We start from the raw sequence: 13,174 nt of genomic DNA, 5'->3' as shown, positions 1-13,174 counted from the left end.
CTTTCCTTAATTTAAAAGAGTATTTTATTTGGTAATGAAAAACTCAATATTTCACAGTACATCCTCTAGATTTTCTCAATAAATCTTGGAAAACTAAAACATTTTGTAGAAATCATTGGGAAAGCTTTAGTGACTAAAGTTAAAATGATTTTGCTCATTTCCTGCTATCAGTCTCATTCACTCTGTGATAAATAAGCAGCTGAAGAAATCACCTCTCTCTGAAGAGCTACTGTATATTACTGTTAAGTTACATGATATAAAAATATCATACTGATCTTTGCAAGGAACAAGAATGTAAGTCAGCTGTATGATTTTATTTCTAACCTTTCAAATAATACTGCATTTTGACTGTAATTCAGCTCAAATTAAATTCTTCAGAGAAAATATTCCTTCAGATAATCCTAGACTTATTTTTTTCAATATTCCAGTGATATTTTAAAGCATACAGAATACTTCACTAACTCATGCAAATAATAATTATGCACTTTTTGGTTGGCATTCACTATAGCATTACTCATTAATTCATTTGGTTTCAATACAGATCCCTCATCATTCTCACTGGAATTCAGCATTAACAACCAATTAAAAATAATTGTGTTTATATTGCTTCATGATTTTAGCAACTATTAATACCAGAAACACGTGAAGAGTTAGTATTTCCCTCCCCTACAGCCTAGCTGCCAAAAAGACTTCAAGGCTGCATATGAAATCCTACAACAACTAAATAATAAAAAACAACTTTTCATAGTTAAGCATGAAAGTCTTTTTCACTGAAATACTGGCTTACCACAACTCCAGTGTACAAAATCTTCATACAGGGCTCTACAATAAGCAAGAGGGCCTGGGCTAAGCAAGTACCAGCCTTGGCTCCAAAGAAAACTTTCCAGTGACTTTGGTTCCAAACACATTTATTTACTCAAACTTCCACTAACATAATAATCCTTTGATGACTAAGTTATGAAGTTCTGTTTTATCTGACGACAACTCCAGACTTTTCTGTTCTACAACTGTGTTCATAAATGATCTAGGAACATGCAAACAGCTTTAGCAAAAAGCTTAGAATCCAGGGACCTGATTTCAATAATCTGATCACAATGTGACTCTAGGACTTCAAAAATTCCAGAAACTTGGCTTTTTAATATCCACAGAACTTCTAAATATATAATGTGGTTATCTAAAAGCATAAATATATTACACAGAATTGAAAAGCAGTGACAGTACTCTTAAACTTCATCATAAATATTTCTGTGCATAGGATCGCAACGTCTAAATTCATACCGGCATGAAAAAAGCCATGATTAAGTCTTAAATTCCATATTTATGACTCACTTGTGAAACAAACAGACTGGCAACCCACCCCCAAAAAACACAACTGTAAGGAAATCTACTATTTGTTTTTATACTTCAGCAGAAAGGTCTAATCTATGCCAAGCCATTGGGAGAAACATATTTTTAAATGTTCTATGGGTCATTACCTTGGGATCTGTTGGTATTTACTTTGTATGGCTATTACAGGCATCTACTTCCAGCCAATTACAGAATATAAATATTCATTTACCTGTTCATTTCACTACACGTGGTCAAAGTGCATGCTGATGAAAAATGGTAGGGAGTGAGGAAAAGAGGAGGGACAAGACAAATGAATAACTTGCATGATAAAAGGAACAAAACAAAGTCATTTTTTTTTTAATTGGAATTTGGGCACCAGGCATGGGTGACTAATGGCCCCTGAGTCGCCAGCTGGGGGGGGTGTGGTGTCTCCCTGTGGTGGGGGGAGTTCCCTGCCGGCACTTCCGGTTTTGTGGCTGGCACTCATGCACCCACGTGCACCCCCTACACGTCGCCAAAGCCTAAAGATGCCTGTCTATAAAGTCCATTAAAAAATAGAGATGTTTGTAAAAAATTAATAAGCCCTGAGCTTATTATTGATTGAAACTCCTCAGAATGAGACTTGATTGAAGCTCCTCAGAAGACTGGTGCACAGGCAGAGCAGATCAATTGCATCTGCTGTTTTAGCAGAAATACAGCACCCTGCACAGTACATTCTCTTGAGGCTTTATGTCTGAAGCCCTCTGTCCTCCCCTCCCTCCCCTCCCCCAGACATGTTTTGCTCCTGCTGCATCTAGCTGCTTGCCTGTGATGCTTGTTGGGTTGCAGGTGGGTAGACAGCATGGCCAACAGGCACAGGGCTGAGGGGCTCGCTATAGTGGGCAACATGGTGCAGGGTACGGCCAAGGTTATCAGGATGAGGAGGTTAGTATGGCCCCCTGGGTTGGTGACAGTGTAAAACCATTGCTGCAGTCAAGAAGGGCTGCCAACCCAAGACATTTTTTTAATTGACACTCTGCAAATATTTTACTGACAAACTTTTTTACTATGGTTGGTGTTAAACCCATACATTTGAACCTGGCTCTTGTCCAGTGCTTGGCAGACAGATTAGATTTACATTATGTAAAACATGTCAGTAAAAAGATTGTTAGTAAAAAAAAAAAAAAAAGTTGTGTTGTTTTGGCAACCTTGTTGGGTGCCCTAGACAGAGGATGTTGAGTATCAGACAGCAAGCAGTTTAGCATTGGGGAGGAGCATTGCGGGGGGAATGCAGGAGAGCTGCTAAGCACTAGAGAGCCCTACACCTCTCTGCACACAGATCAGTACTGCTGGAGATCCCATCATGGCACAGACAGCTGCTGCCATGGTGTGAGCTCCTAACACATAGGTGGCAGCTGTTGCTGTTGTTGCACAGGCCTCCTTTAAATTGGTGGCTAGGGCTGCTGCCCTGCCCACCTACCCCCTGATTAAACTACTGGACACACACTTCCATTGACCAAATGGAACTGTTTGCAGAACATGAAATTGAGTGCATGTATACACTCAATTCTGCAATGGATTCTGGATCAAGCCCCAATCCTGATGATTTTATTGAAGTAAAACTACAATGTTCATATTGTCCTCTGCTTCTAAAACCAACAAGAGTTTTGTCCAAGGTCAAAAGGAGTAAAAACTGAAGGTTTTGGGATCAGACCATGCACAAGTGAACACTTTATTATGCAAGAAGGAACAATAAATGGTACAATGCTTCTCTCCCTCAATAATGTTTTTTTTTATGTTTAACATAAAAATTGCACTGAATTTTTTCATACCAAGAGATAGTGGCATCAAAGATTAAATATGTTTGGAATTCCACAACTATTGCAAGATTAATTTTGGATTATTATAACCATATGAAGAAGGAACCTTAACTGTGGCATGTGCTAATTTCTGACTGTTTGACTTTGCAACCTTAATAATGTTCTTTTAACAGAGCTATACTTTGTTATATGAAAAAATGTCTACAGTCTAATCTAAGTGGTTTACTTGTTGAGAAAAAGGCAAAAATGTAAGCATTTCAAATATGTATGTGTGCACAGCTATTAACTTAACATATCTCAGATATAATTTTTACTTCTACTGTGATTTTTGGAAAGAAAACAAATCTGATGTGCCAATTACAGATGGCAGAAAACTGTGTGAATGATGAAAGAGTGAGAACCATGATGTTTATGGGTGTCTATACACAGGCTCTGCAGGTGGAAGGGAGAACATGTATAGAACATGTCAGAGCATATGTATAGGCATCCTATGTATCTTCCTAAAATATACTGCTTTTTTCCCCTAAGACTCTTCTTTTCAGAATTACACGTATATAGATGAGTGCACTGATTGCTAATGGTTTAACATGCAAGAGCTCTTAAATAATTTATCAAATAGCCATGTTTTAATTTTTAACTTTTAGCATTTTTAAACTACTAATATAAGATGATAAAACTAGGGAACTGTTTTTATAGAGATTAGTAGAAAGTGCTAAAATGCATAAAAAAGTATCATGAAATGCAGGAAGACACAACTGTTCTCACTTCATTTTCATTTTACCTGAAGTGTAAGGCACTTAACTGCATCCCATACTATCCCAATAAATTCTTTCATTCTCTCCTCAGGACTTCTGCAGCTTTCAGTTGAGTTCTGCATGGCTTTCACTGGAAGTGATAAAGGCCGAGATTCTAAAGCAACCAACCAAACAAAAAAAAACCATGGTTACTGAGATGATATGTACCTGACTCAGAAATAAATTGCTAATAATATTAATATAAGATTATTTATTTTCTTTGAAGTCTTTACATAGATTCGCTTTGACTGTGTTTCAGTGACAGCAAGAACTTCATCAAACTAGTGGACTTTTATTTGTTAGATTCAAGTTTGGTGAGAGAAATGTATTAGCTAAGCATAGTAAGAAATTCAGCATTTTATTAGTTCTACATTTTAATAATTCATCATTATCATTCCTAAATTTTCCTATGAAATAAATCATAACAAATACTTGACCTAAGCAACTTCAGTTATTTTTCAAAGTGCAATAGCATAGTTGGTGATGGAATGGTAATAAAAAGATTTTCCATAATAATTACTGCTGGGGTAACAAAAATAAAGTTTTAGTTTTGTAAACTTGTTGCAAAGAATGAGAGGGGGTATATGTTAAAAACCAGTTTCTGATTTGTTTTCTCTACATCTTTGTTTAATGAAAGCTTTCTGAATAAGTACACAAAAAGATCATACTTGCCAACTCTTGAAAGCATACGTTTAGGAGACAAACCTCAAAAACCCATTAAAACTTTTAAAGTTGTCAAAAATGACATTAGATAATTTACCAAATATATTGTGCATAGTAAACAGGATTTTGAATATGTTTCATTAGAAGCCCCACAAAGACACTAACTAGCAATTAAATTGCTAACTTAGCAACAATGAGAAAGAGTATAACAGAATAATTTCCATACTGTTCCTTATATCTTTAAAGCCTAAGATGTTTTAAAATGTGCTAAAATACACAAAAAAGTAGCATAACATATTCTAGTTATGAGAAAATAAACATCACTGTAACCTATTATATTTGAGTGTATATTTAAATTTAGTTATAGTATGTGAATATAAAAATGGATGCATTTGTAAGAATGTCAGTGAAGAGACATACCAAATATTATTACAATTCCTTTTTCAGCCAAAGCAATAAACGATATGAAGATTTTCCCAGATGTAATATTAAATTTCCCTTTTAGTATTTTGAAAAACCCTTTTATGTACTCAAGCTTTTCATTTTTCCTATTCCAGAATATATATTATCATGCAAGCACATTTTTGAAAGTACAAGAAATTTTCCTACCTTATTTTAAAATAAATCTAAAAATCAGTATAGGAGTTGACTTTTTTCAGAATTCTAAAGCATATTGCATAGGAATATGCAATACAAAATTGTGCAAAAAAACCAAACCCCAAAACCAAAAAATTGAACATGACAAAATCTGATCATGTGTCTTTTTCAGGCAGTGTTTGATTCTTACTTAATTTCTGTCACCTAAGAAAACATAGGGCCTAAGGCAAAATATTATATTTTAAAGTACCAAAAGGGGCAGGATTAAGGCAACAGCATGCTGTTATAGGAATTAATCATTTAATCATTAATATTTCTCAACTGAAAACTATGAGACATAAAGACTATTGTAGATTAATGTTTTAGGCAAAATCCTTGTCAGTGCTTAGATTTCAAAATTTAGATTAAATGATTGTAATTACAGACCATTTTAAAAATAAAGAGGAGGTTAAAATTTATTGTATGTAAGAGAAAATATTCTGACAATTCAGGAAGCAGAAATCTGGATAAAAGAGCAAGGAAGAAAGATTATTATGGCTATGTTATTTCAGTTATTTTAATTATATGGAACCAAAAACAGGGAAAAAGGATGGAGAGACGACAGAGAGAAGGATACTGCAGCAGCAGTGAAGAAAGGAGAAAGCAAGAGCTTTGCCATCTGGATTGGAGAGAATGAAGTTAAAGCTTTGGCTTTTCAAAATGGGTATATTGTTTAGAATAGCTATACTGTACTAACTCCTTTTGCAGACACACTTATTCTGCTCTAAAAGTACATTTGTGAGGGTTAGTTTAGTCCACATTACAAGTGGACAAACCTAAAATGAAAACAGAGTCTTAAAGTGGACAAGGGGAATTCAAGAAGGCTTTAAATTTTCAAAGTACCACAATCAACAATAGTTTCCCCATGTAGACAAACCCTAACACTAGAAATATTACACAGTACAGAACATCAAGATTTGGTTAGGGCATGAATGTGAAAGGCCAAGAGAAATGGAAGAACTGATAGAGGTTAGAGTGATTTCAAGAACGCAGGGCTGGCTAGTAGGAAGAAAAGTAGTAAGCTGACCATGAGACATCAACAAGGCAAGTTCAAGGCAGATCCTTGCACAGCTGAGAATGGCAAAACACGGGGAGAGAAATACTAGGGCTAAGTGAATATATTCATTTGTAGTGCTTCTCATAAACGAATTGGAGAAATGTGGACTGGATAAAATACTACAAGGTGGATAGATAACTGGCTTCAACAGCTGTAAGCAAAGGATAATTATTAATGGATCCATGTCAGAACTGCAGAAGTTTTTGAGCAGTCCCACAGGGATCTGTTCCGGTCCCAGCACTATTCAACATGTTTATTAAGTATTTTGAATGCTGGCACAGAAAGCTTCTTGAGCGAGTTTGTGGACCACATGAAACTGGGAAGGACTATGAAAACACTGGAGGATGCAAGTGTAATTCAAAAGGATCTTGACAGATTGGAAAGTTGGACTAGAGATAAGTAGGTGAAGTTCAATACAGACAAGATGCTACACCTCAGGAGGAATCGTCAAAAACAAATACAAAAAGGGGAGACACCTGCCTAGATGGCAGCTCTATGGAAAAGGACTTGGAAGTCTTGGTAGACCAGACTCAATGAGTTTGCAGCCCCAGAAAAGGCAAAAGTGGTTTTTGGCTGCATCAGATGCAAGACATGGGAGGTGATAGTGACTCTCTATTCAGCATTGGTTAGGCCTCACCTGGTATACCGTGTGCAGTTCTGGGCTCCGCATTTTAAAAAGGACATGGAGAAATTAGAGAGGGTCCAAAGGCAGGCAACAAAGATGATCAAGAGCTTTGAAGGCAAGTCATATAAGGAGTTAGGCATGGTCAACTTGTAGAAAAGGTGCTTAAGAGAGGACATGATAACAGTCTTCAAATACTTGAAGGAAAGAAGAGGGAAAGCACATTCTCTCTTTTGCTGTAGAGAGGACAATGCAGACCAATGGCTTCAAGCTGCAGCAAAGTAAATTTAGATTGAATATCTGGAAAAACTTCTTCACTGTGAGAATAATGAGACTGCCTATGAAAGCTATGGACTCTCCATCAGTGGAAGTATTCAAGAGGTTGGATAGCTGCTAGTTGGGGATGATCTAGGGGTAACTATGTCTATTTTCTATCATGGGTATTTCCCATGTTTCTGAGCTTTGCTGGTTGCTCCCAACCCTCCCTTTTTTCTGCTACATGTGTGTCAGGGTGTTTTTAAGGCTCCCCAGAGGCATCGGCTGTTGGGGACTTCAACTGAGGTGTGCCAATTCTCCTGCTAGGAGCAAAGCTAGAGGTTCCTGGCTAGAGGGTCTTACCTCTTCACTCAGGGCCAAAACGATTTACCATATTTGGGTTCTAGAAGGAATTTTACCCCATGGTCAAACTGGTATGGACTGTGGAGATTTTTTCCTTCCTCTGCAGTGGAGGGGGAGAGGTGTGTCCCTCTACCTAGGACGTCTTGAACATAAATGGACAACATTTTATAGAGGCAGGACACTGGCTGCTGTGGTTCCCGTGCTTTACCTGTGGCAAGTTTGGATGTTAGGTATATGTTGCATCAGGGTTGAGGGTCGTCTTATGTAGATTTTAGATTATGTTAGTATGGGATGGTTTGGATAGGGATGATCCTGCCTCAGGCAGGGGGCTGGACTAGATGACCTTCCAGCCCTACTTCTTCAGCACTCTATAACTTTAGGCCAACTGAACTGATCCCACACTTGTTAAAAACTAGCAGAATGTCTTCTTTCCACTGAAACCAGTCTTGAGTGGGTCTAGGAGCCAGCCACCCACAGCTTGATAAAAAATATCTCAGATTGAAACAAACCTACAAATTAAGAGGGAAAAGGACCAATGCCTGATGTGGATTCAATGAGAAATTCATTATGCCAAGAGGACCTAAACTGTCCCCTACTTACCTTTTCCTTATTTTTTAATCATTACTGAAATTATTGAAGTTTGTTATTGACACTATATTCAGAAATGCCCAGCACATAAATATAATTTTAATTAGACTTAAAAAAAGGATGAATGGCATCTTTATCCAGCAACCAAAGAATTGATCAATAATGATCACCACACTGTATCAACTAGGCAAAATGACTATTTTTATTACATTTTACATCTGGGAAAAATGAAGCAAAGAGATGTAGTGACTTATCCAAGGTCATTCAGTAAGTCAGCATTAGTGTTGTGGCACAAGAGCTCCTGACTTGTAACTTTGTATTCGTTTTTTCTAAAGTTAACATGCCTTAGGAAATGAAGATGGATATTGAGACAGTACAGTAAGAACATTTTCTGCAGAAGTTAAACAATATGCTTCTTTATCCAAAACTAACATCTTCTGAAACTTACTGTGATAATATATGCCCTGTTATCACTGTTATCCTCACTATCATTCTTGAAAATAAAAAAATTAACAGAAAACTTCTTGATATCTTACACTTGTATTATATGGTGCACAATACTGCTTATTTGGCTAGGTTGCTGTCTGACATGCAGCACTGCATGTGGGAAGCATGATTTATAAAATTTAAAAATGAACTGAAAGCTTTTAGGCAAGGATTTTCTGCAGTCAATTAAGAAATAAAAGTGTCTGGGTTACACAGTATATGCTGAAGAACATTTTCAAAGCAAACTAAAAAATGTACAAGTAAATTAGTGAAAAAATGAATTGAAGCAGGAAATGGATGCGTTTAATAATGAAAATATTTTTATATTATTTAGTATTGTGTTTCTGGTTGCTTGCCATGCTAAATCTTAATTAGTTAATGTTTATAAAATATTTTGGAGATAAAAAATGCAACGAATTTACCGGTTTACTAAGAAGCTCAGCAATGTACGCTATAAATCCTAAACAAATAATTCTAACACAAATTTACACCTGACTGACCGCATAACTTTTACAACATTCTCTTTAGAATTTCATTAAAAGTGTACAATTTGCATTTCCTGAAAGTAATCACTCATTTCCTGATTAACTTCACAATTTGTATACATGTGTGTGCGTGCGCGCATCTTAGAAGTGGTAGTATGGATATTTTTGTCATAGTTTTTAAAATTAAGATTGTATGAACTGAGATGAGCAGAAGGAAAAGTGGAAAAGCATTTAAAAACATTTTGGTTAGAAAGACTGGCTGCATTTTAATTATGATTCTATTTTGGATATTATCCACTCAGAAATTTACAAAGTATTCTAAAACTCCTGATAATGCATAATGGACCTATTTCAAAAAGGTATTTAACAGTGTTCCTCACTGTATGCTTAAGAGTACTCCTACTAAAGCAAATGGTATTTGTTGGGTGACTAAGCCAGACAGAGCTTAAGTATCTTGTCGATTTGGAAGGAGAAGGTTAGATACTGATGACCTATCTTTTTGAGAAATCAGCTAAGGAAGGGAAAAGCAGTAAATTAAAGAATCACTATTAGATCATTTTTTCAGTTGATCAGAACTATTTAATAACACTAGCATTTTATATATACACTTAACTGATGGCTCTACAATATTTTAAACAACTAAATACTAACATTTAAAATATGCAGTGAGCAATGTCCTGCATACCACCTGAGGCAAGAACATGACATCATGAATGTGGTTTCAATAAACTGACATTTTAAGGACAACCTCTGGGAAATTATCTGGCAATAACTTATCAGAGCAGGTCAATTATTTTCTGTAATCTGTACCACCTAATTACCAGGGATCTTAGTTTTCAGTGGGAAAACAACAAAAATCTCCAGGAAAAAAAACATAAAAATCTGCATTTTTACCAGAAGGAAAATTAAACCGTAGGGATTTATTGAAATTGCGGTGGAAGTGTGAAGTGCACAGGGCAGTAGCACCTTTGTTCTCATGCTTCTTGCCATGCCCCCCTGCTGCTGATTGGCCATGGGGACACCAGGGCCCTGCCACCTATCAGTGGCAGGGGTAGAAGCAAAAAAGGCAAATTCTGTGTTTTTCCAGTTTTCCATGGGAAATGGATTTCAAGGGTCCCTGCTAACCACACTCCAATTTGGCCCTGGCACTGTTATTGGGATCCCTTCCCTATATATTATAGTTGACAGCAGAGGCTGATGCCTACTAGGCTTTTTTAGGGATAGGGACAGGCATTCAAAAAGCCTGAGCCAAATTGAGTCAATCTTTGCAGGTTAATCTAACCTGCCTAGGTTGAACCAGTTCGCAACTGGACAGACAATCCCTCTGGACTGAAGAAATGCAGACACATGCCTGTAGTGGCTCAGGCTAGAAGCTGGGGGGTGCTAGAGCAGCCGTCCCTACCCTTCTATAGTGTTGGGTTGAGGGGGAGTGTCTAAGCCCCGGCAGGATGCTCTAAGGAGAGGTGTATACCCCCCACTCTGCCAACACTGTCCCAGGCTTTTCCCTGCTTGCTGCTTAAGGGGCAGGAGTGTTGCCATCCCCCAGCTAGAACTCTGAGGCAAAGGGGGTGTGCAGTGCATGCATCTGTGAATGATACTGAGCTTTTCAATCTCCCTCTCACTGCTTTTTCACACAGTCTGCAAACCTGACAGGCGAGGGAGCCAGCAGAGGACTGATAACACCGCATTTATCAGCCCATCAACAAAACAAAAGCCTCTCTCATTAGTTCAAGCTTCTTAAACAGCTTTTTCCAAGGAAGGAATGGAGGGACATTATCAGCTGACCTGTTGACTAGCTCCCAAAAGCCCTAAGCAGACACTGTTTGGTCCACCTATTCCAGTGAAACTGGAGACACATACACAGACACCTCTCAGCATTAGCTAGCATACCAGATGCCTAGGGTCCATGGGGCTGGGGTCCATGTTGTGGGAGATGGGCGGGGGATCCCTGCTTCAGCAACGAGCAGCGAGGGGGGGGCAGGGAGAAACAAGGCACACCTTGCTGTGCCTACAGTTCTGCCAGAGCTCTAGCTATGGAGCAGAGGGGCAGGGCCAGACCTGTTCTTTGGAGCAGACATCACAGCCCAGGGCTCCAAAGCATCTGGGATGCTGAGGGATTCTAGTTTACCTTAAAAGCAAAAAGGGGTCTGGGACAGACATTGCATAAACCGGTTTGACACAAATTGGTTAAGTCTCTGATACTATGATCAATCAGGTTTAACTTCAGCTAGTTTCAGCCATTTTGAAACTGGTTTATGAGCACTGAACTTCTGTTCTGTTACAGCTTTAAACCAGTTCCTGATCACTTAACTGGTTTGTGTGCCTGTCCCTAGCCTAGGAGATAACTTTCCCTAACAATGATTATAATACTGGTTTATCAGATAGTTCCAAATTATCCGTACTGAATCCATGCCAAAGTATAAAAACAAGAACACACTTTTGTGATGCACTCAGCCATCCCTTGGGCTACTAAAATGTCACTACATGTTACTTTTGTTTTTTTGCTGGGTTACTAGCCTCTTTATCCATGTATATTATGTATAATATAGCTTATACATCTTCTTATTTAATACTTCTATAGAAATAAGACACAACCTATTTTTGTAGTTATAAATACATTAAATGAAAGTCAATATACCTGAATACTGCTTACAATTGTAAATTACTTTTATTATATCTTACTATTAAAAAAGTGAATCCATGTATTTGCAAGAATTTTCCCAGATAAATGTCCCTTTAACAAAATATTAGAAAGTATATTTTAATTAAAAAACCCAAACAAACGTAACTCCCCCAATCTAAAACAGAAACCCTTTTGGGTCTCTCTTGTCTTGTAACTACAAATGTCAACACAAACCGAAGATGAAAGAACCACACTGCTCTGTTTTCCTACCATTCTTTAGGTCTAATGGTGATTTACTCTTGGCCAAAAAAGAAAACAAGAAGTGCAGAAATTGGCATAGTAAAATTAAAATATTTTAACATATTGAATCTGAAAAGTAACTACTGAGAGTTCTTTCAGTAGTTATGCCTGCTAAAAACTATTATTATTTACAAAATAATTTTGGCTCAGTTCATTTTAATGAATTCTCCCAGTTAATGTAAAAGCTACAACAAGCTATTTGAGCCCTAAAGAATCTTTTTATCCTTGTAAAATTTATAAAGCAATAGCATTCAAAATGCTTTTTTAAATTTTGGAACAAAGGTATTTCAGAATTAAATAATTACACTGTATGTATCGTTACCTTTCCAGTGTCTATTTAATTTCATTCAGCTTTCAATTGACACTGTTGTTCATTTAAGTCATCGGTCATACACTGCACAGCAGGCATGAATAAACAATAATTACTCAGTTCACCGAGCAGAAATGTGCGCTCTACTAATTCAAATACTTTAGATAAGTGAATGTTTTCTCACCAACCATCTTAGCCTCAGAGTTCCCAGCTTTCTGCATTCCAGGAGTTCATTTCATTAGGAATCTAATTCAGCATTTTAATGGCATTTCAGACAAAATATGCTCTTACAATTAATTTTGCTAACTAATGAGCAGCTCTCCTGCCACATAGTAAATAGGAGGTTTGCTTAATTTGAGATGAAAATTGCAAATATTATATGAAGAACATTTTGAAAAGAGGTCAGTTTGTCTGCCTGATGTATTTTTTAACAAATGTCAAAAAGTTCAAGATAGTCCTAAATACTGACTTATTACCATTTAATAAGACAAAATTATTTGAACTACCTCTCCATTTTAACAGTGATTTCAAGCATAATTTATGTGCATCATGTAGCCATTTATAGTCTCACAAAAGAGAGAAGAGCATCTTCAAAGACAGGCTCACAAACCTAGTGAGGAGGGCTTTAAACTAGGTTTGCTAGTAGATGGAGACCAAAGCCCTGAGTTAAGTGGGGAAGTGGGTGACCTAGAGGAAGTGCAAGCAGGAAGGGGTCACAGAGGAGGTGTTCTCATTCTTCCTGAGAAATCAGGCGAACTGACTAATACCTCAGGTGCCTGTACAAGAATGTACAGAGCCTGGAAAACAAGCAGGAGGAACGGGAAGTCCTTGCACAGTCACAGAACTATGATGTGGCTGGAATAA

General features: G+C 37.3%; 1 protein-coding gene across 1 annotated transcript in view; it reads right to left on the bottom strand.

The window, feature by feature from the left end:
• LOC102383327 (vacuolar protein sorting-associated protein 13B-like) overlaps positions 1 to 13,174 on the bottom strand; it is a gene marked incomplete at its 3' end in the record, with an annotated part of 448,314 nt that overhangs the window by 134,295 nt on the left and 300,845 nt on the right. Inside the window, exon 9 of the mRNA XM_025193225.1 lies at positions 3,910 to 4,037. Within this exon, the coding sequence (XP_025049010.1) occupies positions 3,910 to 4,037 (128 nt within the window). The remainder of the gene's footprint in view (positions 1 to 3,909; positions 4,038 to 13,174) is intronic.

Source organism: Alligator sinensis, unplaced genomic scaffold, assembly GCF_000455745.1.
Source record: "Alligator sinensis unplaced genomic scaffold, ASM45574v1 scaffold497_2, whole genome shotgun sequence".
NCBI classification, from domain to species: Eukaryota; Metazoa; Chordata; order Crocodylia; family Alligatoridae; genus Alligator; species Alligator sinensis.
This window is presented reverse-complemented; position numbering and strand designations above follow the sequence as displayed.